General features: G+C 54.2%; 1 protein-coding gene across 2 annotated transcripts in view; it reads left to right on the forward strand.

The window, feature by feature from the left end:
• AGRN (agrin) overlaps positions 1-26,342 on the forward strand; it is a 265,314-nt gene that overhangs the window by 98,978 nt on the left and 139,994 nt on the right. The window contains exon 3 of one of the 2 annotated variants that reach the window (XM_075906396.1): positions 12,137-12,157. The exons of the other annotated variant lie outside the window; for it this stretch is intronic. Coding sequence (XP_075762511.1) covers positions 12,137-12,157 — 21 coding nt within the window. The remainder of the gene's footprint in view (positions 1-12,136; positions 12,158-26,342) is intronic. 2 annotated transcript variants of the gene reach the window in all.

Consider the following 26,342-nt stretch of genomic DNA (forward strand, 5'->3'; position numbering starts at 1 on the left):
GTATGGTGCACTGAGATCTACAGGGGCTTGGTAGGGTTCCAATCCTGGCAATTTGATCTCAGTGCTAGCACAGAGGAGCTGCCATTGCCCCCGGGCAGACTCTCCGTACTCTCCCTGCACATTCATCTGACCATGTCCCCTTAGGCACAGCACATACCTTAAGAACGTAAGCACGGCCATAACGGTGCAGACCAAATGTCCATCTAGCCTAATATCCTGTCTTCGGGCGGTGGCCAATGCCCAGTGCCTCCAGGGGGAATGAACAGAACAGGGAATCATTAAGTGATCCTTCTGCTGTTGCTCATTCCCAGCTTTTGACAGAGGCTAGGGACACCCTCCCTGCCCATCCTGGCTAATAGCCATTGATGGACCTAACCTTCCTGAATTTATCTAGCTCTCTCCCTTAAGCTTTTTATAGCCTTCATTACATCCTCTAGCAAAGAGCACCACAGGTTGACTGTGCATTGTGTGGAAAAAATACGTCCTTTGGCTTGTCTTAAATCCGTTCCTTGTTCATTTCATTTGGCGACCCTTAGTTCTTGTGTTAAGGAAAAGTTATTTATTTATTTATTCCCCTATCTACTTTCTCCACATTGGTCATGATTTTATAGACCCCCTCTCGTGTCTCCTCTTAGCCAACTCTATTGCAAGCTGAAAATTCCCAGTTTTATTCATCACTCCTCACATGCCAGGCATTCCAGGCCTCTAATAATTTTTGTGGCTCCTTTCTGAACTTTGGCTTGCTGTCCTGTGGAAAGACACCCCCCCCCCCCCATAATGCATCTCTGTCCAGGAGAAACTGCTCCAAGTCAATACATCGACCTTGAAACAGAAGCACTTCTCCCTCTCTCTTAAAATATAGATTAAAACAAAATTCATCCACCCTCCCCCTGCCTTGATCATGGCAGTGTCTCTATTGAGCCACAGTGCGATAAAGAGAAAATCAAAGCCAAGTTAAATTTGCTGGAGTTGAAAGCTAGTGCAGGCTCGCGGGCTATTTGCCTCATTTGCAGGTTTGTTCTAAAAATGAAGCTTACAAGAGAAATCCCATGGAAATCGGTGTCATTCGCCTGAGCGTTGTGAAGGAGGCGGGGGGCTGGGATGCTTTAAGGCCCATGGGCAGCACCGTGACCCCCAGGCTGCGGCATATGGGAATGCAGAAATGTGGTGTTGAGACACATGGGGCGGAGAGGGGGGGCTCTCAAGCTGTGAAGTGGGGGTGACCGCAGCTGAAGATCAGAGCGACCTGTGTCATGTTCATCTCAGAAGCCTTCATGCATCTGAGGTGGCTTCTGGTAAATCGGGGTCAGAGTTCTGTCCTGTATTGGCAACTCTGTCCTAGATGAATCCATTTGCAAATACAGGGTCACCAGGCTGCCTGTCCTTTTCATCCCATGAGTTATTTGCATAAGCTCGGGCCCCCATCAGAGAGTTCTTCCCTGCTCATAAGCTAGTGATGAGGAGCAGTAGCTAGAGGAGGATGGTACATGGCTTTGGCCTAGAACTTGAGAGGCCACCGCTCTGTTCCCTCTCTACATAGGTTTGTTGACCTTGGGCAAGTCACTGTTCTGCGCCTCAGTTTCCCCATCTCTAAAACAAGGCTTGCACTTCTCTCCAGAGTTGTGTGAGCATAAACCTGTGAAAGATTGTACGTTGCTGAGTTACTATGGTGATCGGAGCCATAGAGACCAGGATCTGGGGCTCCCCAGGGCTAGGTGCTGTGTAGACGCACAGCAGTCCCTGCCCCAAAGAGCTTGCTGTAGTTAGGCTTAAAAGTCTCTGTCTCTTATGCTTTTTTTGCTCCAGTGCAGGATTGTTCCATGCTCTCTGCTCTTGCCCCAAATGCTTCTGCTCTGGGAAACCAGCAGGCTGCTGTCCTTGCGCCAGGCTGCAGTTGCTGCGTCTGAGACCATGGCTTGATGTGCTGGGCAGGGCCGTCCTTAGGGTTTAGGGGCCCTACGCAGTACTATTAAACTGGTGCCACATCCCCGAGGGCAGCCCAGTGGAGAGGAATGACAGTTTTCAGAGATGTGACTTCATAATCTTCAGCAACGCACCAATGCAATCATTTTAGAGCAAATTTTGAACCAAGGGCCTGTCGACTAACACTGTAAATTCAGAAACTGATCATCTATCCCTGGGGTTGGCAAATGCCTGTTAAATGGCTTCATTACCACTCGAATGGCTCTGTCACAGGTTCAGAGTTCAGCTAATAATTCTGGCCGGATTTTTCACTTCTAAGTTCACTAGCTCCTTTCTGGAGGAAGTAGAGCCTCAGAGCAGGGATAGGAAAAAGGGGATGGATGGACATTAAGACCCAGCGAGTACCCACATTTTTGGGTGCCCCCCGCAGTTGCATATTCTGTGTATGGGTCAGGATGGCCCGTGGAGAGCCTCTCCCTAGAGGTGTGAGCTGTGAGTAGTGCCGGTATCGCAGGGCACCGCAGCTGCTGCCCGACCTGCTGCTGAGGAGGATAGCTGTGCTGCGTGTCTGCCTCAGACCTTCTCCAAGTTGCCCGCTTGCACAAAGGCAGCGCCTGAAGCCATGATCGCTCGCCCTTCCGGTGCCACATGCAATTATGTGCCAGTGAAATGCAGCTGCCCCTTTGGTGGAACGGGCCTCCAGGGAGTAAGAAAGGGAGCCCCTTTTCTCAAGAACCAGGGCCAGATTAAGAACCTTGCCCCATGTGCCAATCTAACACCTGAGGGCTTCGCTGGGGTGGAGGCAGACGAGTGGGATTTTATATGGGATCACGGGACGCTCCTCCCTTCAGCTCTGCTGCTCTAAACACGGCACCTCGCTCGGGGGAGGGCTGGCGCTCTGGAGGTTGTGCAAGTTCATCCTGTATCTCTTTTTGTTGCCGCTTCTCCCTTCCCTTTCTCCTCCAGGCTCTCAGAAGGGAGCTATTGTTACAGGGCCCAATGAGCACCGGGCTTTGCTATCTGCATATGAAAGCTCCAGTTGCCATGGTGCTGGGTAGGCAGCCATGGTCTATTGCCAAGCACAAAGCCCCAGCGGGACCCTAGGGTCCATTCCTCCTGCCAGATACCTGAGGCTGCCCGCGCCGGTTTCCCAGGGAAAAGGTGGCTTTCGGGGGAGTTTCACACAAGGCACTTCCAGAATCTTTGTTCCTAAGGAGAGTTATGAGGCTGCATTGCACTGGCCAAAGAGATGGGGCCTTCATCTTGGAGAATGTGTTGGCACCGCCTTCCGAACCCTCTGGCCAGGACATGGAAGCGTGCGCTTGGGAGCTATTCAAACACCCAGGCAATAACTCTTTAAAATCCCAGCTGGGGTGTGGTAGCAACACTCCCTGGTGTTCTAGCCACAGAGTCACAAGCTCTGGTGGTTTTGTGGAGGGCTGCCAAGTTGACTGGCGGCTCGTGCGTAGGGCTTCTGGGTTCTGAGTCTGTGTGGCCATGGGGAAGTCACTCGAAAGCTCCTTGCTGCAGTGCCCCCGTGGGTGACCTTGGGCAAGTCACTTGACCTCCCTGCCCCATCTGTGGAACGGGGATGGTGACGCCTTTGCAAAGCGCGCTGTGGTCTGCTAATGGAAAGCCCTGTCTCCGAGCCCAGCAGGGGGAGGGATGTACTTTCCTCCATGTGGCGGAGCTGAGCTCGCTTGAGATCCCGGAGAACTTTGGGATCATCGGAGGCGAAATGCTGCATGTGCAAAGTCGTCTGGGAATGTAACTGACTGATACAGAATTGCTGTTGCCTGGCAACCGGCTTGCCTGCTGTTGTGGAATCCGAGTCTTGCTGACAGGGTCAGGTAGGCTGGGTTACACCAGAGACGTGGGGGGCAAAGGAAGCCAGTTTACACAGTGTGCTGCACCTGGGGTGAATTTCCATCTTCTCTCCCCTCTGCAACATCTCTGCGTAGGCCCTAGTAATGCCCTTCCCATTAGGGATGTGAATGGTTTACTGGTTCCTGTAGGGGCTGGAGCAACTGCCCGCCCACTGTGGGCAGAAGGCTACCCCTGCCCCACGGGGCCCCTCTGCAGGCAGGGGGCCCGCTCCAGCCCCACGGGGCCCCTCTGCAGGCAGGGGGCCCGCTCCAGCCCCACGGGGCCCCTCTGCAGGCAGGGGGCCCGCTCTAGCCCCATGGGGCCCCTCTGCAGGCAGGGGGCCCGCTCCAGCCCCACAGGGCCCCTCTGCAGGCAGGGGGCCCGCTCCAGCCCCACGGGGCCCCTCTGCAGGCAGGGGGCCCGCTCTAGCCCCATGGGGCCCCTCTGCAGGCAGGGGGGCCTGCTCCAGCTGGCTGGAGCGCCCCCCCCCCACCTGTCTCCCCGCTTTAATCAGTTAATCAGTTACCAGGTTTAACTGGTTAATTAATTAAACAGGATTTTTACATCCCTACTTCAGATTCTTCATCTTTGCTGTGCCCACCGTCTGCCTCCGACACCGAACCCTTGAAATCGCAACCTCCCGGCTCCTCCTTCCCTCCCAGGGCTCCTTTCCCAGGAGCTTTCTTCTCTCCTGTGTTAAGGCATCCGTGGCCTGGAGTCACATTGACACTTCTCCCCACTGTGGCCAAGCACTGCACAGCGCTGAGTGTTCAGTGAGGGTTTCTCCAGGGGTCAGTTTCCACGGGGGAGTTCTAGCTTCTGCGGTTAAAGTGCTGAAGTGCGTTTTCTCAGTGATTCGCTGGGGGGCGTGAGGAAAATGAAGCCAATTGGGTGCCGCTCTCTCGGGGAGCTCTTGGAAAGGGAGTTCTGTGTCCCACCGAGGTGCATTTCATCAGCCTGTGATATTACAGTTGCCTTTTAAACACTTTTAGATACAGCTGGGGGCAGGGGGCAAGGTTTGGGGGTAGGAGTAGGTGGCATTCAGTCTGCCAGTTCCAGTAGTGCCCCAGATGGTCAATCAGGAGTCAGTTCCCTTCTCCTCCCCACCCCCACGCCCCAAAAACCCCCCAAACCTCTGGGATTTGCTTTATGAGACTTGTTGACTATAAAGAAAGTTTGGGGTTTTCTTTGCCTCCCGGCTTTTATTTTTGAGGCTTTTCAGGGCACGTGTTCAAGTTCTTCTCCCCACGTGTGAAACCCTTTTTCAAGGCCACCTGAGATCCTCATTTCATCTCAAGTGCTTGGGGCTTCAAGAAAGACGCAAAGCATGGTGAGAACTGGCATCCCTGCGGTTGTGTGGGCAGCCAGAGGCCTTCCAGCTCCAGGACTGTCCGTCTGACACGTTTCACCAGCGGCTATTTTATTTATTACTAGAAGATTTACACAGTGTTGCTCAGGTCCTTCTGGGCAGGGGGCTAGGGGCGTGGGGGGGGGGGAGAGAGCGGGAGTCAGGGTTGAGGGTGGGGGGCTCAGGGCAGAATGTGGGGGATGGAGGAGTCAGGGCAGAGAGTTGGGAGTGTGGGGGGCTCAGGGCAAGGGGTCTGGTGGCTGCTCCCTGGGGCTAGCCCAGGGCTGTGCTGCACAGCCAGAGATTGAACCCTAGGTCTGGGGCACTTGCTTGCCCCTCTGTGGTCATTCTGGAGCATAAACTATCTCTGCTATCAGTGTCCTCCCTTTCTATTTGAAACAATCGGATTCCAGGCACATCCCATTGTCCTGACACAACCAAACCCTGACCGTGCTTTAAAGTTATGATAAGAGGAAGCTGCGTACCAAATGTGGTGATCCTAGCTCTTCCCCTTTAGAAGGAGTTCTTGAACAGAGTCTCTGTTTCTGTTTCTGTTTCTGTCTGTCTCTCTTTCTCTCACCCACCCACTCACACCCACACACCCACACACATCTCTCTCTCTCTAATATATAGTAGTTTTGTATTCCTGTACCGCGTAGGAGCCCTGGTCCATGGATCAAGACCCCATGGTGCGAGGACCTGGATAAACTCTGATTCACCCACTGAAAATGTTTTAAACAAAATTCCATTGTCTTGGGGCATGCACCCGTTGCCCCAAGGCAGAGAGTTTGGGCAGGGTTTAATGGAGGAGCCTGGCAGTTGTGTGGGAATGTGGCAGGTTTAGATTCTACTCGGTACAGGCAGGAGAGGATGGTCTCGGAAGTGGAGGGTGTTTGCTACTGCACTGAGACCGTGCCAGTCTGGGAGCAAATATTAATGGCAATAGTGCCCTCGGGGTCCTGAAGAATTTCAGGTGGAAGGAGGAACTGTGTAGGCTGGAGGTATCCTCTTCTCTCCTTTCTCCCATAGAGGATGCAGTGAACGGGCTGTTCTGGGCCAGCCTGGCAGTGTAGAGTTTATGGTTCCATGTGGCTGATTGTTTAAGGCCACCCCAAATCCTGTTGACAGAGGCTCCTCAGGTCTTGATTCTGACCCTCAGCCCAGTGAGGGGGCAGGTCTGGGCTCCCTTCCTCAGATATCTGCCAGGGAATATCCCCTCCCCAAGATCCAATGTGTATCTCTAGGGCCATGCCTACACTAGGAAACTATTTCAAAAATAGTAAATTCGACTTAACTCCCGATTTAACAAAATCAAACTAGCATGCCCACACTACGGGGAAGCCTCGAAATTAGTCCGAGGCAGGCTCCGTTAATGTGGACACGCTACCTCAGACGTAGAGCCCCCGGAAGCACTGGGGAGTAATTATTTTGAATCTCTCTGGGGAGTAGTTATTCCAAAATAGCATGTTCACACTTCTGCTATTTCAAAATAACTATTTCCGAATTAGCGTTACTCCTGATGAAAAGCAGGCGTACAGATTTTCGAATTCTGCAGTCTGTTATTTCGAAATAATGGGCTTGGTAGTGTGGACACTCCGCTTATAAATTCAACTGGGGGCGGGGGGAGGTGATTTCTAAATGAAGTCCTATGTAGACCAGAGCGAGGTTTCTACGAGGTTGCCCATCACAGTGGTATCAGAGCACCTAGGCCCCTCTGCCAGTTCATAGCTCCCGATACCCCAGCTCCAAGCCACCTGGCTCTTGACAAAAGGGGCCAGCTCTGTTCTCTGTTGTGCTCCTCCAGGCAAAGCCCCCTGCCATACTCATCACTCCAGTTGCTCCGGGGTAATGGGAGGATCATAGAACTACAGGGCTGAAAGAGGCCTGATGTACTGAGGCAGGACTGGGTAAAACCTACACTTTCCTTGGTGGCCTCTTTGACAAAGTCAAGGCCGCTTGGAGAGCTGGCATCCCACGCTCCGCTTGGCTGCCCCAGTCGCGTGCTTAGAGACGGGTTCTTCCCCTTCGAGGATCCTGCACTGTGCCCAGGCTACCTCAGGTTGAACGTTGAGGACCTTGTGCAGGCTGTCTCTGGTCTCCACGGTGTTGCCCCCTCCAAACGTGGGGCACAGATGCTGACCTGTGGGGGCTGCTCTGTGGTTTTGGGGTGCATGGGTGATGGAAATAGGGACGTAATCCATTGAGACACGATTTAATCTGGAGAGGGGCTGGCAGAGGAGGGAAGGCCGGGATGCTCACTAATCTGACACCTGTTTTTCACTCACTGACCGGCCTGGGCCAAAGGACTGTAGCTTTATAGTCCGCAATAACCTTGCCGCTTGTGGGATATTTTAAACTTTCGTTGCCTCCCTCCTCCTGGCAGCTCTGGGTTGCCCATGGTGAGTAGCTGCCCGTTGCTTCCTTGGCACGGAGCCAGCTCCAGCCCTAGCTCTCAGTGCTCACTTTGTTTTTCCCCTAATAGTCTTGGCCGGCTGGATTCTTTAGCCTCACAGAGCAGCCACTGGCATGGCTCCCAGAGCATCCGGGAGGCTGCAGTCCTACTGCCGACTTGTTTCCTGGCTAATTCCTTCCCCTGCTTCCCCTTCTTTCTAGGCTAGCTCTTCCCTTGGTTCATGACCCCCAGCAAGGTCCATCTTTGCATGCCCTCTCCCTCTCATCCACACTGGGCTCTCCCGATGGGACTCTGAAATCCATTGCCCCTCTGTGCAGTCACACTGAGCACCCAGCCAGCAGTCTTTCAGAGACTGGCTGGAGAAGAGTCCGCAAGGAGGATCACATCTTCTGGACTTTATTCTGCTCTCAACTCTTTGGTGGCTGGCGCGTAGCCTCCCACAGAGGCAAAGCACCATGGGGGTGTGTCGGGGATGTGGGGATAAGCAGTGGTACGCAGAGCAATCGCCCAGCTACGGGAGTATGCCTTGGATTCTGTTCTGCCAGCCGTGGAGAATAGGCAGCCACATGCCCTGTGCAACATCCCTTCGGGCTGGTGTGGCCGACTCAAGGCTCAGAGCCCAGCTGGATTCTCCAGACCCAAGGCAGAATTGGCAGCTGTGGCAATCACACATCCCTCCTGGGGCACCATGTTCTTGGTAGGGGGGTATGGTCCCAGCACGCGGCTGTGTGAGGGCATCTGTTGACTTCAGGGTGGCATAAGACCCTTCCCCAACATGAGTTAGGATGCTGGAATCTGGCCTGTAGCTTGTGAAACGATCCCAGCCACTCCTGGAAGTTGCTGAGTGAGGGAGCTTAGAAAGCAAACTGGGGAACTCCCGAGGCGATTGCTGTAATTCTCCTTTTGAGCTTAGAAACACAGCGGTTGGACCACACTTGCAAAGGTGTGGCACATCCAGGACACTTGTTAAAACCAGTGGCTGCCTGGGATCTCTGAAAGCCAGGCCCTGTGTGTTGGCCTAGGCCTTAACAACTGCTGCAGCAGAGAATATGGGCTAAGGGGAGTAAAGTCTGTGCTGGAAGCTGGCGATATTCCTCCAAATGATTTTAAAGATGGGTTTCCAGTGTGACACTGTTGCAAAAAAAGCAAACATGATTCTGGGATGCATGAACAGGAGTGTTGTGAGCAAGACACGGGAAGCCATTCTTCCCCTCTCCTCTGCGCTGGTTAGGCCTCACCTGGAGTATTGCGTATTGCGTCCAGTTCTGGGCACCACATTTCAGGAAGCATGTGCACAAATTGGAGAGGGTCCAGAAAAGAGCAACAAGAATGATTAAAGGTCTAGACAACATGACCTATGAGGGAAGACCGAAAGAATTGGGTTTGTTTAGTCTAGAAAAGAGAAGACTGAGAGGGGACATAACTTTCAAGTCCCTCTCTAAAATCACAGGGTTGGTAATGGGGTGTGCGTGTGTGTGGGGGGGGGGGAGAGGGAGAGGGAGGTTACACATAATGTGCATGGACAGAATGATGCTTTCTCTTTAAAGTGCCTGATACCCATCGGTGCAGAACATCCTCAATTCCCTTTGTGTTCAATGGGCTTAGCTGGTGCTCAGCACTTCTTGGATTCTCTGCCATGCTATTTTATACCCAGCTTCACAGCACTTGCTGTTCTCCTGATCACTTGTTACTTTTGCTGCCAGAGGAAGGCAGAGACTGGGGTGCAGTGGGATCTGATGCTACTTGGCCTGCCCAGTCAAGCCACAGTGGTCCTCAGTCTGGTTCTGCTTTGGTTTTCATGAGGGTTTTTCTTTTCCTGAGGAGGGAATTAAGATACTGATAATGTGGCCTTATGTGATGGGGGAAGTCTCTCTTAACTAGAGCTGGGAGGAAGTTTGGGGTGGCGGGGTGAGGTCATCCAGTTGATCTCTTCATTTAATTTGCATTGGTAGTGTTCATGCCCTCTGCCCAATCATGGATTGGCTTTAGGGTTGCCAGTCTGGCAATTGCATCTTCTGTCTGGTGTAAAAACAAAAACAAAAAAATTACCGAATATGTAAAATGACTGGTATTTTCTGTTTTTTTTTTCCTGGACGGAAGGCCGGCGGGAACATGGGGAGCATAGGAATTTAAAGGCACAGCAACCTTTTTTTTTTTTTTTTTTTCCCCATCAACAAGTTTAGTCCCCTGGTTTTTTGTTTTGTTTTGTTCAACCAATTCCTCCCTCCGCCCCCGCCCCCGCCCCCGCCATGTTTAGGATTTTTTGCAAAAGTATCTGGCAACCCTAATTGGCTTTCTGCAAACTTTCCAGCCAACAAGTTTATTGGCGAGGATAGTCACAGCCACAGCAATTTGAAGCCATCATTTGCAGCATCTTAATAGAAAGTGAATTCTCAGCTAATGGATGCAGGAACTCTCTGCCTGCCTGTCCAACTGCCTGTGACCTGCATCCAGTCAGAACTCACATTTGGAATACTTAGAGAGGGGGCCAGGTGGCTCATGCTTATTGTGCAATGGAGAATCAGTAATCATTACAAACAAACTTGCCCCCACCTCCCAAAAAAAGCTCAAAAAGCCAGTTCATAGATGGAGTGTGTGCTTAGCAACTCTTTCACGAGTGAAATTGATCATTTCATATTGGTTGCTATAAATGTTCCCTCTAATTTTTTCCATTCATGTGCAGAATAAATTTTGTTATGTGCACTGAGGCATGTGTGGATGTGCATCACCATTAGAAACAAGCTGCCAGCTGTAGGTGCTTTGGCATTTGAATCTCTCCTGGGTGGTCAGCTTACAGGGAACACTGGTTGCTGCCAATTGTTATCTCACTCTCCTTGTAACGCAAGACTGAAGGCTTCCCTATGGACCACTTCAGGCATCTTATCTAAACAGGCACGGCCATGCGTTGTTAATGGCTCTTCAGAAGGTCCGTATTAGTGTATATTTGCCAAGCAGCACCTGGGGTCTGGGATTTCTCGCAGTGGTGGTCATTCTTAGAAGCCCGATGAGTCAGACAAGACTCTTGTGCAGAGCAGATATGGAAGTCTGAGTAGTGTGTCACCATTCTGTTTTCTTGAGCATGTATTCTCAGCTGGGTCCTAGGCTATTTCTTTGCCTCCCCCCTCCCCCCGCACCACTTCCAGGCGTGTGTCTCATTTCAAATATTGGAAGCAATTTTTAGTTCTGTTCTTTGCTTTCTGCACATTTCCCCTGGGGTTTGAGATTTCTTAGGGCAGTGCTGCACACTGGCCCCAGCCAAGCACACAGGCCCATGTGCTAGGTTCTATTCAGATACCTAGTAGATGCTTCCTTCCTTGAGCTGAGACTAAGGCAGGAGGAGAAACAGAAGCACAGCAGAATACCCAAGGAATAGAATGGCTGTTTCCTAGGTGGCAGGAAAGATGTGGACAAATTAGAGAAGAGCAACAAAAATGATTCAGGGCCTAGAAAACAGGACCTACGGGGGAAGACTGAAAGAACTGGATGTGTTTAGTTTGGAAAAGAGAAGACAGAGGGGACATGAGAGAAGTTTTCAGAGGGAGAATAATTATTCTCAACCTCTGGGGACAGGACAAAAAGCAATGGGCTTAAACTGCAGCAAGGGAGGCTTAGGTTGGACATTAGGAAAAACTTCCTCGCCGTCAAGGTGGTTAACGATGGGAATAAATTGCCTGGAGAGGCTGTGGAATCTCCCTCATTGGAGACTTTTAAGAGCAGGTTAGACGAACACCTGTCAGGGATGTCTGGATGGTGTTTGGCCCTGCTGTGAGGGCAGGGGACTGGACCTGATGACTTCTCAAGGTTCCTTCCAGTGCTGTGATTCCAAGTCCCAGTTTAGTACCATAAACACTGCCTAGCTTTGTGTGTCCCATTGATGTGGGGGGCTTTTTTTGAGGGAGTCACTCTTCTGACCCCTTCTCTTCCTCACTCATATGAGTTCCAGCTGGAAGCTCTTTGTCCCAGCCTTGGAGGCTACTAAATATTGGGGTATCGGATCCGCTGTTTCCTCCCTCCCTTTTAACTCTGTGCTACTCGGTGCTATCTGGGCGTTCCTTAGAAATGAAGGATCCATTCCAAAGAAACTGAAGCCATGCTGCCAGCTCTAATGGGGTGCCCCCCAGGGTGGTGGAACCAGGGCGTGGGGAATGGGTTACCACACCCCCTTAAACACTTGCATGCCTGCGGGGAGGGGGAAGCAAAAGCAGGGCCCAGTGCAAATGGAGGGGTTGCCCCACAGCCCAGGTTTGGGCTGGGAAATGGAGTAGGACCCAGAGGGGCTGGAGTGGGACCATCTTTCCCAGCCTAGAACTGGCTCCCCCCACCCAGCCCCCTGTGGAGTCTGAGTTCCTCTCTTTGCTCCCCTGCCACCCTGTTTGGAGGGAGTCTCTAATGCTCTCCCCCCCCCCCCCCCCGGCACCCCCTGAAACGAGCTTTGCGCTGCTGTGAGAGGCTGATCTGGAATCCCATGGGGGGGCGGATGGAGGCGGGGCTGCAGGCGAAGGGTGCTGTGAGGCTGGCTGTGTTGCTGTACTAACTGTTTGTTCTTTCCTTTCTCTCCCCCTCCCCTCTTCCCCTGCTTTCTAAAGAACATAGGAGGCTTCTCGCGGGTAAGTGATGGTGAATCATCCATTCCTCCATCCACCATCAAACCAACCTCCGATCCTCTCCTCCCCCGCCCATCTCCTGCATTTAAGCTTCTGCATCAAACTGTGGAGGGGCTTGAGCAATAGGGAGCCTGCCGGAGGTGGGTGCTAGTTGGCCCGTTCCCAGGTGGGCCCCGGTGGGCCTTTGGGCATACGTGCACCTCCGAGGTCGCTAATGGCATTAGATCACAGGTGGACAGACACCCTGCCCTTGGATGTGTCCTGGATCGCTCCCATGAGGATCTGGCTCTTGCCCTTCTGCCCACCAATGACCTTCCGGAGCCAGGCTAATGCCAGACGTGAACAGCCGTGTTCCCCCATTGGAACGCTGCAGATCCAGAGCTGTCACCTAGCTCCAGGTATCACTCCATCCTTCCCTGGCTTCCCATGACCGTAACAGGCCAAAGGGGCCACCAGCCCTCTCTGCCCCATGTCTGTCCTTCCTTGTGGTGTTGCTTGATTGCCTGAGGGGCTGTGCTTGGTTTCAGGCCAGGCAGCTGGGATGAAGGGAGCAGGGGAGCGGACCGCCATGCAGAACCCCAGGCAAGGTGGGGGACTGGTTCCATGCCCCTGGAAGGGATGGGTCTCAGATGGAAGGGGCAGGGCCAAGGGCAGCCATCCCTGAGTGCTGCCTGGACTATGGGCCGTCCTTCCCTCCCCCCACGCCCCCAGCACTGTCTGGAGTACACCGTACGGCACACCGGGTGCTGCTGCAACAGGAGTAGCAGGGATTCCAGCCAGTGGGAGCAGGCTTCCCCCCCCCGCCCCCCCCCCCCCCACTCTAGGGATACCCCAAGCAAAGGTTTTGGCTCAGACTCCAGCTACAGTAAAGTAGCGAGAGGACAAAGTATCTTAAATCGCGTTTTGGCTCTGTCCTCTTGCTACTTTACTGTAGCTGGAGTCTAAGTATCTTAAATCGCATTTTGGCGCTGTCCACCCTGCAGGAAGTCGAAGGGAGAACACTCTCCCTTCAACTTCCCTTCCTCCTCGCAGGAGCAGGACTACCCGGGTCAAGGGGAACACCCCCTCGGTCCGAATTAGCGTGTCTTCACCAGGCCCGCTAATTTGAACCCTGGAAGATTGACTGCAACTGCCTCGCTCGTCTCTGTCGTGCACACATGGCCTAGCCGATTTAAGCTAATCCCCAATTGCAAGCCTCTCTTAAACCAGAGTCTCCACAGTGGGGTTTGCTGTGGTTTTAGTGATGTCTGTTTAAAATCACCCCTGTCATTTCAACCGGGATAAGTTCCCCATGCAGACAAGGCCTTTTAGTGGCACCATCTACCTCCCACTCTGCCAGTGCAAGCGGAGAGGTGGAGATGCCAAGGGCTGTTTCTGACCATGCCACTTTTCCCATAGAGCCTCCCTCCCCACACCTTTATTCAGAACCTGAGTCATTTGGACGCCTTCCAGTATCCCCAAAGGCCCCGTCCTTTTTCCTGCCTGTCTCGTTTCCAAATTGCCCGGCCTCCCTGGCTGTATCCGTAACAGCTTGGCTCTTCTCACCAACGGTCACGTGGGCTGATGTTGGCTTGAAACTGTGAATCCCTGTCATTAAAACAACCCCCCGCGTGCACTTGGCCCCATCGCAGAGGGCAAGGGAAGGGTGCGCGTTGCAACTGACCGACGGCTGGATGGGAGCCTCTCCCCTGTGATCCCTGGCGCTGGGAATCCCCGGATGCCGGGCTGGGAACAGCTGCCGGCGCCTTTGTTTGGCGGCTGCAGCTATGGAGAGTATGCGAGGAAGGAATTCGGGACATGGCTCTGGCGGTTCATTTCTCAGCCTGGTGCCCGCCCCTCCACATTCACACACTCTGGATCTCCTGGCTGGTGCAGAGGACGAGGCAAATGCAAAGTGTGGGGGTGTCTGCCCCCGCCCCCTACTGAAAGCAGCATGTCAGCCCTGTTTGTGTGTCTCTGGAGCAGTGGTGTAGGCAGGCGGAGAAATTTAGGGTGGGTGGATAATGACAAGGGAGTTGGGGGCAGGAGCCTTTGGGCCACCTCTCCCCTCTCCACCTTGACCAGGGCCCTGGAAAAATGGGAAGGGGGCCTGAAGAAAAGTGCACTCCCACCTGCATCTCCTCCCCCCACCCAGCACTTCGGCCAAGGACTAGAACTATGGCAAGAGGGGGTCAGGGCAGAGGGCTTGCTCTACTCCACCTACCCTGTGCTCCGGCCGGGGAGCAGGGGCCCTGCTCCTGTGTTCCGGCTGAGGAGTCAGGGATCGGGGGGTTGCAAGCCCCTACGCCCCCACCCCACTCCCTGGCAAGAGCGCTGAGGCTGGAGCAAAGCTGTGTCGGGTGGGCCTGGATTATAAAGGGGGGGGGGCACCCATGGCTACACTCCTCCTCTGGGGTCTTCACATGGCCAAGGCCCCTGGTCACCGTGGCCTGAGGGTGGGTGTCTTTTCTAATTGCACCTCAGTGATTATTGGCTCCACACGGGGGATGGGGCAGTACATTGCACTCCTCCTTCCCCCATATTGACGTGCTCCAGCCATTCAGCCACCTTCCTTCTCCTTGGCACCCGGCACCCATGGAATCAGCGCTTGCTCTCGGGCTGACTCTCGCCTGGCCTTCATGGGTGCGGCTCTAGTCCACACTCGACTTGTGTCATGTCATGCTCCCTTGTAATAGCTGGCGGCCGAAACGCTGCCTGGCGAAGCTGAGCCCTTAGCCACTGCTTGCGCCTAATGAACGTAGAACAGCCATACTGGGTCCGTCCAAACCATTTCGCCCAACAGCCTGTTTTCTGACAATGTCCCATGCCAGGTGCCCCAGAGGGAATGAACAGAACAGGGAATTACCAAGTGATCCTGCCCCTCACCCATTCCCAGCTTCTGACAAACAGAGGCTAGGGACACCATTCCCACCCATCCTGGCTAATAGTCGTTGACGGACCTATCCTCCATGAGCTTATCTAGCTCTTGTCTTGACCCTCACAATATCCTCTGGCAAGGAGTTCCACAGGTTGGCTGTGCACCATGTGAAGAAAAACTGCCTTTGGTTTGTTTTAAACCTGCTGCCTATTAATTTCATTTGGTGACCTCTAGCTCTTGTGTTATGGGAAGGAGTAGATGGCACTTCCTTATATACTATCTGCATGCCAGTCATGATTTTATAGACCTTGATCATCTCCTGCCTTAGCTGGGACTTTTTAGCTTGGAAAACAGACAGTCTTATTAATCGCTCTTCAAATGGAAAGCCATTCCATATCCCTAATCATTTTTTTGCCCTTTTCTGAACCTTTTCCACTGCTAAGATATCTTTTTTGAGATGAGGCAACCACATCTGCATGCAGTATTCAAGATGCAGGCATACCATGGATTTATATAGAGGCCATATGACATTTTCTGTTTTATCTATTCCTTTCTTAATGATTTCCAACATTGTTTGCTCTTTTGACTGCCTCTGCACACTGAGGGGATGTTCTCAGAGAACTATCCACAATGACGCCAAGATCTTTCTGGATGTGTCCCAGCTAATTTAGCTCCCACCATTTGGTATGTGTAGTTGGGATTATTTGTCCAATGTTCATTACTTTGCATTCATTAACATTAAATTTCCTCCTCCCTGCACCTCTGTGCCTCAGTTTCCCCATTTGTACAATGAGGATAATCTTGACTTGCCCTGAGGGGGTGCATGAAGGTTTCATCCTTCAATTTACCCAGCAGTTTCCACCAGAGAATCCCCAAAACTCCCCAGAGGGATCCCTACAGAAGCAGCTCTTCCTCAAAGAGCAGAACGCGACCCAGGGAATCTGGGACAGGAGAAGGAGAGGGGCTGGGCCCATGACACCATGAAGAGCCCTGCCCCCATTGAAGTGGGCAAAGGGGCAGTTTGCAAATAATCAGCGGACAGTAAATCACAATAAGGTAGCAAGGGGACAACAGAGCCAAGAGCCTGGCTTGGAGTACCCCACGAGCGGGGAGAAAGCCTGATCTGAATTACCTTGCTGGTCTGCGTGTGTCACCATGGGGACCTGGGCAGTCTGGCCTAGTGGGCAGGTGCTGGGAGATGGGCAGTGTCTTAAAGCTGTTCTCTAAAAGAAGCTGCTCCCGGGCAGTGCACTTAGGATAAGCACAGAACCAAGCGCAAGGATGCCCCCTGCTGGCTGCAGCTTGTTATGGCCCTTCTTCATTGCAGGCTCGCACAGCGTGGTTCAGCATGAATTTTTCATTTTGAAAATTGGAACATCTCCGCCATATCTCATGGGGGGTGCTGTGAGCAGCAGCACTAAGTGCTCCTGACAGCTCCCAGGCAGCACTCACTCACTCCGAGCCCCCTCTGGCAGCTCGCTCCCGCCCCTCGCTGTGGCGTGCGATCCCATTACACCTGGGGCGGAGGGAGGAGGGGATATTCTGATCCGTGCCCCAAACAATGGGGTTAATATTTTATTTACTCACGCCCCTGGCAACAGAGTGCACCCCCCAGCTGGCAGCACAATAGCAGGGTTACCTCCTGCTTTCATTGTGCTGCTGTGGGATGAGCAAAGGGGGCTGGGTTCCGGTACTAGCTCGCCTGTTCTTGGCTGGGGCTCCATGAATCATGCATGGGCCTCTTTGCGTGATCCGGGTAGGTGATCACGCTGGACAGAGCCTTCCTCCACCAGACAAAAGGCAGCACTTTTCTCCACTTGCCCAGTGCGTTTTGTGCTAGCGGAGCAGCTAATTCCGGGTGCACCACGTCTGTGCTTTTCCCGTATTCCTAGCGGGATCCTGGCCCTGTTCAGAGGTGGCCTGGCTGAGGCCTGGCCTCTGACTGTGTTCCAGGGAAGGAGGGTCCGGGAAAGGGAGGAACGAACTGATCTCTTGAGCAGAACTATTTGCGCAGCGGCTGTGTGTGCATGCAGGGAGGCCTTGATTAATTCTTTGGCCAGTGTCTGCTTGAGGGGCTCAAGCCTCGATTTCAAGCCCTCCACCATGCCCTGCTCCACACTTTCTCCATCCCTGCTGAGTTTTTTGCACTCTGGTCATCCCGAGAGCTGCTTCCATCTCGCTTCTGGCCATCATCCCTCAAGCAGCCATGCCCCCAGCTCGGAAATCCAGGACTGAGCGACTCCAAAGTTATTTGACTTTTTGATGACAGTGGAAAGTGGGGGAGGACAGGAAAATTAGGGAATTTCCTCTCTGCCCCCTGGGGGGCTGTGCCCAGCTGGTAATGCAGCTCAGGAGAGGCCAGAGCAGGCAGCCCTGCTGGCGGAGAGGGCAAACGGGGTCCCTAGAAACGGAAAGCCCTGCCGCCAGGGAGACCAAACAAATAACAAATATGCCAGGGGCGTGTTCCTAGCTGAGCAGCCCCACCCTCTGCGCGGCAGCCTGTTTATTTCCATCTTCCTCTCTGCAGCTCTCCCACTGCTCCCTCGCTTCCATGGACCCAGGCAACGTTGCTGCAGCAGGGAAGGGGGTGGGAGGTCTCACGGGAAACGGACCATGCCATGGACATGCTAGCGAATCTGTGCCTGACCGTTCTGTGTGCACGCACACGCGTGTGCCCATTGAAGTTGTGCGCACCCAGGCAAACGTAAACCCCAACTTCTGTCCCCTGGAAGCTGGCCAGGTCCTCTCCAGCATTCCCACTGCTAGGCAGGTGATGTCTCTTATTTTGGGACTCAATGCTACCAGCTTTCCACTCTTGGCCCCTACCCCTAAACTCACTATGCCACTGCATTAGCCACAGGAAGGGGAGGCCATTAGAGTCTTTCCTGCCTGGTGTCAGAGCACCGGGGTCACCCCTTGGCCGTACCTGCCCACCAGCCCCAAAGCAGCTTGGATGAGGGTGCCAGAGCCCCCCCCCCACAGATGTCTGAAAAGTTGCTGGCATCCTTGTGCCAAGCAGAGAGGCTGCAGCTGGTTAGGAGGGGTTATTTCTGGATGAAAGAATCTCGTGTGTCCCTTTTCTCCCTCCCTGAAGGCCGTGAGCGGGGTAACTCCTGGCTCGGAGCACTGCCACGAGGCGGCCCCACACCGGCTCTTGTGGTGAGTCCCGGTTATGGGAAGCCGTTAACAACAAGGCTCGAAAACCAGCAGCCAGGAGCGGCTCCGTTTGAAAGGCTGCACCGCGCTCCTCTTGGCTGGGAGCCCGGGGCTGAATTCCTGTGTGGGCAACTAGCGGCTGGTACAGCCTTAATCCTGAGCGTGTGAGAAGCCCCGCAGCGTGCCAGGTGCTTAGCTGGGGCGCTGTTCCCCTCCTTGATGCCATGTACGCTCCTTAGTGTGGGGTGCTTTGCAAGCTGCCCCTTTGCCTGCTCCCGCAGGTCTGGGCCCTTCAGTGCATCATGGGCCCAGCCCTCCTCTCCTTCCCTTCCCCAGAGCTCCTGGCTGGGGTGTGTGACGCTCTTGGGGGCGTAGGAAGAGCTGCTTCTGCAGGGATCCCTCTGGAAAGTCTTTGTGATCCTCTAACTGCAGAAGCTGCTGTGTAAATTGATAGATGAAGCCTTCTGGTGGCAAGATAATCCTTGCTGGACAGCTGGGGAAACTGAGGAACGGAGGTGAAGGGACTTACCCAAATGACGTACTGTCAGTAGCAGAGACAGGGACTCCAAGTTTGTGTTTGCTGGGTTGTCCCCTGCTGCCTGATTTCCAGAGAGAGCGGAAGGAGAGAGTGAGGGGCGGGGGTGGGGTACCAGAGCTCTGGGGTGAGGGGAGGAGGACAGGCCTTTGAACGCAGCCAGCCTGCCATGACAGTCTGAATGAAGGGTAGGGCTCTGTGGGAGCAGTGACGGCTTCATGGAAGTCCTGCCTCGTGAAGCGTGCGACCCTGGGGGGCACAGCGCACACTAGTCTTCAGCTGCAGGGGAGTGTTACTAAGAGCCAGCCTGGCAGACATTTTCCCCTCTCAGGCCGGGCCTTCTCCTTGCCAGGCTCCAGCTAACAACCTGCAAGCCTGCCCCTGAGTGGGTGCACACCCTGCCCTCTCCTCGCCGCGCTGGACAAGGCTGGCAGGGACTCCTGCTCTTGGGATGCTGCCAGGTTTGGGCGTCTCTGCCTTGGCTGGTGGGAATTTCCTGCTCTCCTCTTTCTCCTCACCTGCACTGCACCTAGTTTGAGGTGGGCTCAGCCCCTGGGCCTCTGGGCTGGTTGGGAAGAGTTGGCTGCGCTGTGGGCACTACAGCATCATTTTGGAAAGGGGCGTTTCCCGACCGCCCCCTCCCTTGCTCTCCATCCAGTGTACGTGGCCTGATGTGTTTGTCCTGCCTGCCTCTGAAGGCTCAGGGACCCCTTCTTCATTTCCCATCCCTCCCTCACAGCGGGTGGCCTCCCACGAGGGTTGCCAGGGTCCGGTTTTGAACCAGACAGTCCAGTATTTGAGCTTTCTGTTCGGGAAACGAATGGAGAAAATAGAAATGTCCGGTATTTTCTAAATCAGATGTCGTGGAGATTGTGATGTCATGGCAAGTGCGTCCGGTATTTTGGTTGAAACCATCTGGCAACCCTACATCCCACTCCAGCCGTTTGCGATGTTCTGGCAGGCAGCAGCAAGGCTGATGAACTATGGGGGGCCTGGGGCCTAGGGCAAGCCCCCTCCATTGCCTAGGGAATGGGGCAGCCTTCCACATCGCAGGCCCACCCACCCCTCCGCCGCCCTGCTCCCACTCCACCTCTCCCCCGAGTGGCGTGACCGTGAGCCTGGAGACAGGGCAGCAGCAGGGGTTGCTCCCTCACCCTGGCTGCAGAAACTGGAGTGAGCTAGCAGCCTGCTCTGTTCCATCCTGCTGCCCATCGCCCTTCCACTGCAGTGAAGGGGAGAGTGTCTACGCCAGACCCACTGACGGGAAGGCATGGGGGGGGGCAGTTACCCCAGGCCCTGTCACATCAAAGGGGCCTGGGGTTCCCAGCGGCCGTTGCTGCTACTGTGGCAGCGATTGGAGCCCCAGGCCCTTTATATCGCCACTGGAGCGGACGGCTGGCTGCCGCCACCCTGCCCCTTCCCCCTGAGGCCTCGCCTCTTCCAGGTGCACGGAGCCACCCTCCCCACACCTTGCTGGGGAGCCTGTGGATGCTGTTGACCCCCCCCCAATCTACACTGAAGCACACCTGCAGTGTTGTATCAGTGCTGCTGCAGCAATTCAAGTGTAGATGCTCCCTTAGTGCAGCAGGGCGGGCGGACAACTGAGGGAAGTAGAGTCTGAGCAGCTGCTGTCCTGCACCATGCTGGGAAGGGTACTTAGGTAAAGACCTGCCACTACAGTCACCTGTTTGGGGAACATCCAGAAATCCAGGCAGCCTGCATGGACTGTGGCTAGTTAGCAGAACTGCTCACAGACCAGCTGGAGGAGGAAATTTGTTGGAGTCAGTCCCTGATGGCAAAGCTGGATGGCTCTGTGAACGGAAACAGGCTAAATCCTTGGAAGATTCACTCTCAGCTAAGAGAGAGGCCACTTTAGCTCCAGGGGCAGGAGAGCAGGTGCTCTGGGAGCTGGTGGGTTGGAGCTCTACCCCCCACAATGGCCATGGAAGTGGTCACATCTCTGTCCCAACACCAGTCCCCGTAGCCTTCTAGCCAGAAGCCTGGAGCATGTGTCTGAGGCTATGGCTACACTGCCTCCCCCCCCCCTTTTTTTGCAGAAGAGGATATGCAAATCGCGCTCTCATTTGCATATCTTCCGATTCTTTTTGCAGAAGGGGTTTTGCCGCTAAAAAGCCCTGTGCAGACGGGGCCATTTGTCGGAAACCCTTTCGCAAGATCCTGTAAACTTCGATTTTTGAGGAATAAGGGATCTTGTGAAAGGCGTTTTTTTCTGACAAATGGCCCCATCTACGTGGGTCTTTGAATTGGCAAAACCTCTTCCGCAAAAAGAATCGAAAGATTCCCCGAAATCTTTTGCCAAAAAAAAAGGGCAGTGTAGCCATAGCCTGAGAGATCAGCAGATGGTGCTGTTACATCACAGGAGAAGGTGAAGCTCTGAAGCTGAATGGCTGTTTGTGAGCTGTGGAGCATTCCGCATGTTACATTTTCATGCTGGGCAGCACGCTGGGGTGAGGAAAAAGGGATTTTTCTTTTTTTCTTGGACTGCTGTAGAGGATGCCACAAATTCCTAATCTAGAACGGCTACGGTGTGTGTGTTGGAGGGGGGATAGGCCATGCAGGGAAGCTGGATAGCCCTTGTGGTCCTACTGTGTTGTCCTACTGTCTTCAAAGCTCCAACGTGTGGAGTCGCACGGGACTCTCAGCTCTCAGGGAAAAGGACTGTGAGTTCCTAGCTCATGTGATAGCAGAGAAAAGCGTGACTACGTGGCTCTTACAAGGCCCAGACCCAGAATCAGTAAATAGAGAGATCCCATCCATAATTAGCTTTTACGGTCTCATGGCTTGCAAGCAGGGCGGAGCCGGACTTTTTTTTTTTTAAATGCTTGGGGTTGACAATGGTGAGTATTGTATAGGGATAAATCCAGTGGGAGCCCCTTGCAAAGGACTGAAGTTGTGTAGGAATCTCCCCCTCCCCTGACCCCCTTGAACATAGAAAATAATGTGATCTTTTTATAGGTTTGACTTCTCCCATAGAAACACTGGATTGGGTTAGATCAAGAATCTCTGCAGTCCAACAGCCTCTGTCTAGATGCTTCAGAAGAAAAAACTCTGGCCAGAAAGGCAGATCTGGTATTTTTGGGGGCCAGATTCTATTTCTTCCTCACCACCATAGTTAGAGGTAGTTTTTTGCTAAAAAAAATAAGGGGGGGAGGGAGGGTTTGTAACCAGTGTTCCCTCTAATTTTTCCATTCATGTGCAGAATAAATTTTATGATGTGCACCAAGGCATGTGTGGATGTGCACCACCAGTAGAAACACATGCAGCTGGCTGTTGGCACTCTGCTAATCAACTGGGTGGCACTGGACTCTCTCCTGGGTGGCCACCCAAGCACTGAGCTTACAGGGAACAGTGTTTGTTTGTAACCCTTTCAAAGCTGCGGCTATAAAACATTTTAAAACTCAGCCTATTCTCATGTAAAGTCCCAGGCTTTCTCTGAATGCTGCTAGCTGTTGGTCTCCATTATACCTTGTGGCAGTGAGTCCCACAGGCTAACTCTGCTGTATGTGAGGTTTAGCTTTCCTTGTAGCAGCTATGACTTTGCTACCTGTCAAATTCATTGACTATCCCCTTGTCCTTTTATTGTTTCTCCTTTCCTGAGCTAATTCTTTATTCCAAGTGCTGGTATCAAGTCCGTTTCCTATAGAAGAGAGAAATGGCAAAGGATGGTTCCAAGACGTCTATAGAAAGGCCACCTAAGCAATAGTCTGGATCTCTATCTTAGGCTTAGGAGTCGGTAGCTGTGCAGAGGCTTTTGAAAAACTGAACTCCTAGGGCAATATCCTGGCCGCGAGGGTCCTACAAGGTAAGATCCCTTAGTCTGCAAAAGCGAACCAAAGCACAGGCCTGTGTTTGTGCCCATACAGACACAACGTTGGCCTCAGCGTGAGCTTTGTGCGAAGCTACTTTGTCTGTCTAGCTGAACTCCAGCTTTGGCCAGGAGAGAAAGGAGACCAGCTAGCTCCAGGGGCAGGCCCACTGACATGGGGTGGGGGGTGCGGCTGGAGAAAGAGGGCAGTTGCCCCTGGGCCTGGTGATTCAAAAGGGGCTTCTGGCTGCCACCGCTACTGCAGGAGTGACAGCGGCTGGAGTCCTGGGCCCTTTAAACACCGTTGGAACCTCATGCGACGTGCTGTGGGTGGCTCTGAGGGTTGGCGGGTGGGGGGAGCATCGCAGTGCGCTCCTGGTAGCATTGAGGGCTGGCTGCCCCCAGCCCCACCTCTTCTGCCTGAGATCCTGCCCGTTTTGGGCACACAGTGCCCCCTCCAATTTGGCCAGGGGCCCAGCAAGACTATTGACCCCTGTCTCGGAGACACTTCCCCACTGTAACGGCTTGCTGCGTGGACAGGTTCCCCGGGGCTGACCCAGTGGGAGGTGCCACCGCACAGGGCTGCAATCCATTGGCAGAGCCATGTGCCACTTGCTTGGCGTTTCCTCTCTGGGACTGTTCTCAGGCTGCAGCCTGACGCGCTTATTTCTGGGTGTCAGTTTCCCTGTGTAAACCCCACATTTAAGTAATTGCCAATTAAATCATTGAAAAAAAATCGTAAAATCCAATTCTCTGCTGCATCTGCGGCGGAACAGATGTCAGCTCCGCGCTGTTTGCGTGCGGCAACATCTGTCGGCAAGAAGGGGACTTTCTCCCTGTGCGTCGGCAACACATACGTGCTCTGTGGCTGGCGGCTTCCCGGCCCTGGAAAGGACGTGATGCAGCAGAAGGGGAACTTGCACTGGGGGGCTGAAACTTGTGGCTGCGGAAGTTTTTTTTCCAGGCCCCTCCTGTGCGGGGGCTGGCTGGACCACCTCTGGGGTGGAAGCCCTGGACCTATGTCTGTGAACTCGTTGATGTTTTATATACCCTGTGCCACGACTCTATCTTAGCGTGGTCACCAAGGGGTGCGCAGGTCTGACCTCCCATACTCCTTGAAAACCAGGGGGGCCATGCAATCAGGGCTGATGGGTGCTGGCTTCCTCTGCAGCATCTGCCTCTGGGTCAGAATTAGTCCATAGTTTTGAGTAGGGATGTAAAGGCATAACTGTTTAAACAAGTCAACCAGTTCAGAGTTGCATACAATCAGAGGCAGCAGCGTGGGGTGGCAGCTTAAAATCTGGCTCCCGGGGAGGGGAGCCAGCTGCTGCCTCTGTATTAGAGGTAGCAGTGCAGCAGTGGCAGCCAGCTCCCCAGAAGCAGGGCCGGCAGATGGGAGCCGGTGCACGGGGGGAGATGGCTTAAAAGCTGGCTTCCAGAGCACACCGGCTTCTGGGGAGCCAACTGCCACTTCATGCTGTAGGTGCATGTAACTGCTGAGATTGTCAGCGGCTCCATGGTTATCCCCTTACTTGCATTTTAACATCCCTAGTTTTGAGGACATCACACCTGCTCTGGTTCTGACCCATCTTGAGTTTGGAGTGGCAGGTGGTAGAATGCCTCTCTCCTCTCGGTGCTGGCGGCTGGCACTGCAGTCCAATATGCTGAGTGGAGCCAGCCAGGTAGGTTGCCCCGCTTGTGTTGCAGGCTTTTCAGCCACATCTTTGGCTTTAAGGTCACCAGGACACACAGGGCTCATGGAGTCTGAATAACTCCACGAGCCAGAGGGGGTGATGGGAAAGTTTGGTCGCCTGTGTGACCCGAGCTTGGTGGGTCTCAGTCTGGTTTCTAGTGGGCAGGCGTCTCCAGCAGAAGGACTTTGGGATTGAGGGTCCACACACACACACACACACACACCCTCATACCTGGGGCTCGGGGTTTAAGGGGCCACTTTGTAATTTAGACTCCCTGGAGCTCTCAAAAGGTGCGGAAGGAGAGTCTGATGCAGCCCCGTGGCGCTGCAGCTTGCGTGGGCCAAGTTCTGTGGCTCGTAGAGCCCCGGGCCTCCCCCGGTCTCCCATCAGAATGGGCGAGGGGAAGCAGCTGCTCTGGCTGTGATACTAGTATCTCCCCTCCACAGGAACCGCCAGTGCTTGAGCGGTGCCGCTGGCCCAGCAAAGGTGCCACCTTCTTGCTCGTGCCCTGGATCGACCCGGCAGGCAGCAAACAAGCTGAGCTCTCCTTGTGTTCCTGCCTAAGACCTGCGAGGGGACGAGACCCCCTCCCCTCCGCCCCATGGCTTCAGTGTGACCATATGAGCAGAGAAGTCATCAAGCAGGAAACTCCCCTGGTCTCAGGAGCAGCCTCTTGCTGAGCCCCCCTGGCATGGCTGTTAATTAGGAGACGCCTTCATTAGCACTCCCGTGCTGCTCCCAGCATGCACACCAGCTTGACTTTCCAGGGCTCGGCCCCCCCTCCCCAGCCCACACTCACTCCTCCCTACCCCAGTCCTAGGTTTTCCACTCTCTTTGCTTCCAGGTGCTGCTCAGTGGGAAGCAAGCTGGGTCCTGCCAAGTGTTAAATGAAATAATTAACCCTCCCCACAGTCTCCACACCCTCCCCCCTTTTCTTCCTAATGCTGGTAATTAGCCTGTAGAAGGGGGGGAGTGTACGAATTGGGGGGTGCCATTAATTCTTTAAGCAGATTCCCCAGAGGATGCTGCATGTGGTGCCGCAGCCACGGGGGCGCTGTCAAATACTCGGTAAGCAGCTGCCAAACCGGATTGGAGAGCGCACGGCCAGGCAGCGGGCGGGGGCCAGCGGCGTTGGGCTCTGGCGCCGCCACTTTCTGCAGGACCGGAGGGGAGATTGACACCAGCCCAGGCCATTGATCTTGTCTTGTACCACAGCCATTGCCGCCCTGTGAGGCTCCCTCTCCTCCCCGAGTCCAGCCCGGCAGAGGAGCCCATGCGGGTGCGTCCATCTGCTGCTGTGAAAGCCACTTCACTCTGGCCAGTGGTGGCCTTAAAACCGGGGTGGGGAGGGCTTGCCTGGATTCGGCCCCCGAGGCTCGGGGCTCCCCACCCCCAGAATTGGGGACCCCACACCAGCATCCCCCAGATCCCGCACCCCCAGCCCACTCCTTCAGTCCCTATTGCCCAAACCCCTCACCCCCAGCCTGGTTCCCAGCAGCCCCCTCTGACACATGGAACCCCTCATTTTTGGCCTAGGGGGTCTCACAGAATCTACTAGCCTGAGCCCCTCTAGGCTCTGGTGTGTGAGGGGAATGTGGGGGCTTCTCAGTTGGGGGCCATGTCAGTGAAGGTTTGGGGTTTTTTGGGGGGGGGGTTAGTTTGCTTCTCATTTTTGTGCGGCCCACGACTGATTTTATTTTGTGAGTCAGTGGCCCCCACCCCCAAAAAGGTTCCTCACCCCTGCCTTAAAACCACTGTTCTGCCTCTCCCCATGCAGGCTGGGGGCTCCCCCTGGGAATGGGGGCTCTCCCTGCCCGACCGCACACAGGGCTCCAGACAGCCCCCATGATTCCTTGACCAGGCCAGTGAGAATATCAGTGTCGAGTTGTCCGTCGCTTCCTGCCATCACCCTGCCTTGGGGCTGCTGGTATCAGAGAGCCGGCCCGAGAGCTGGGAGCCAGAAGCAGGCCGTCAACACTTCCCCACCCCACAGGCTGGTGTGGGCTGAAGAGCTTGGTGGCTGGCTGTGGACATCTCGCCTAGGCCCTAGGATACAGCGGTGGCCATCGCAGAACTAGGGGAGATTCAGGGGTCCTGGCACAGCCCTGGGTTACAGGAGC

Source organism: Pelodiscus sinensis, chromosome 23, assembly GCF_049634645.1.
Source record: "Pelodiscus sinensis isolate JC-2024 chromosome 23, ASM4963464v1, whole genome shotgun sequence".
In the NCBI taxonomy this organism is placed as follows: Eukaryota; Metazoa; Chordata; order Testudines; family Trionychidae; genus Pelodiscus; species Pelodiscus sinensis.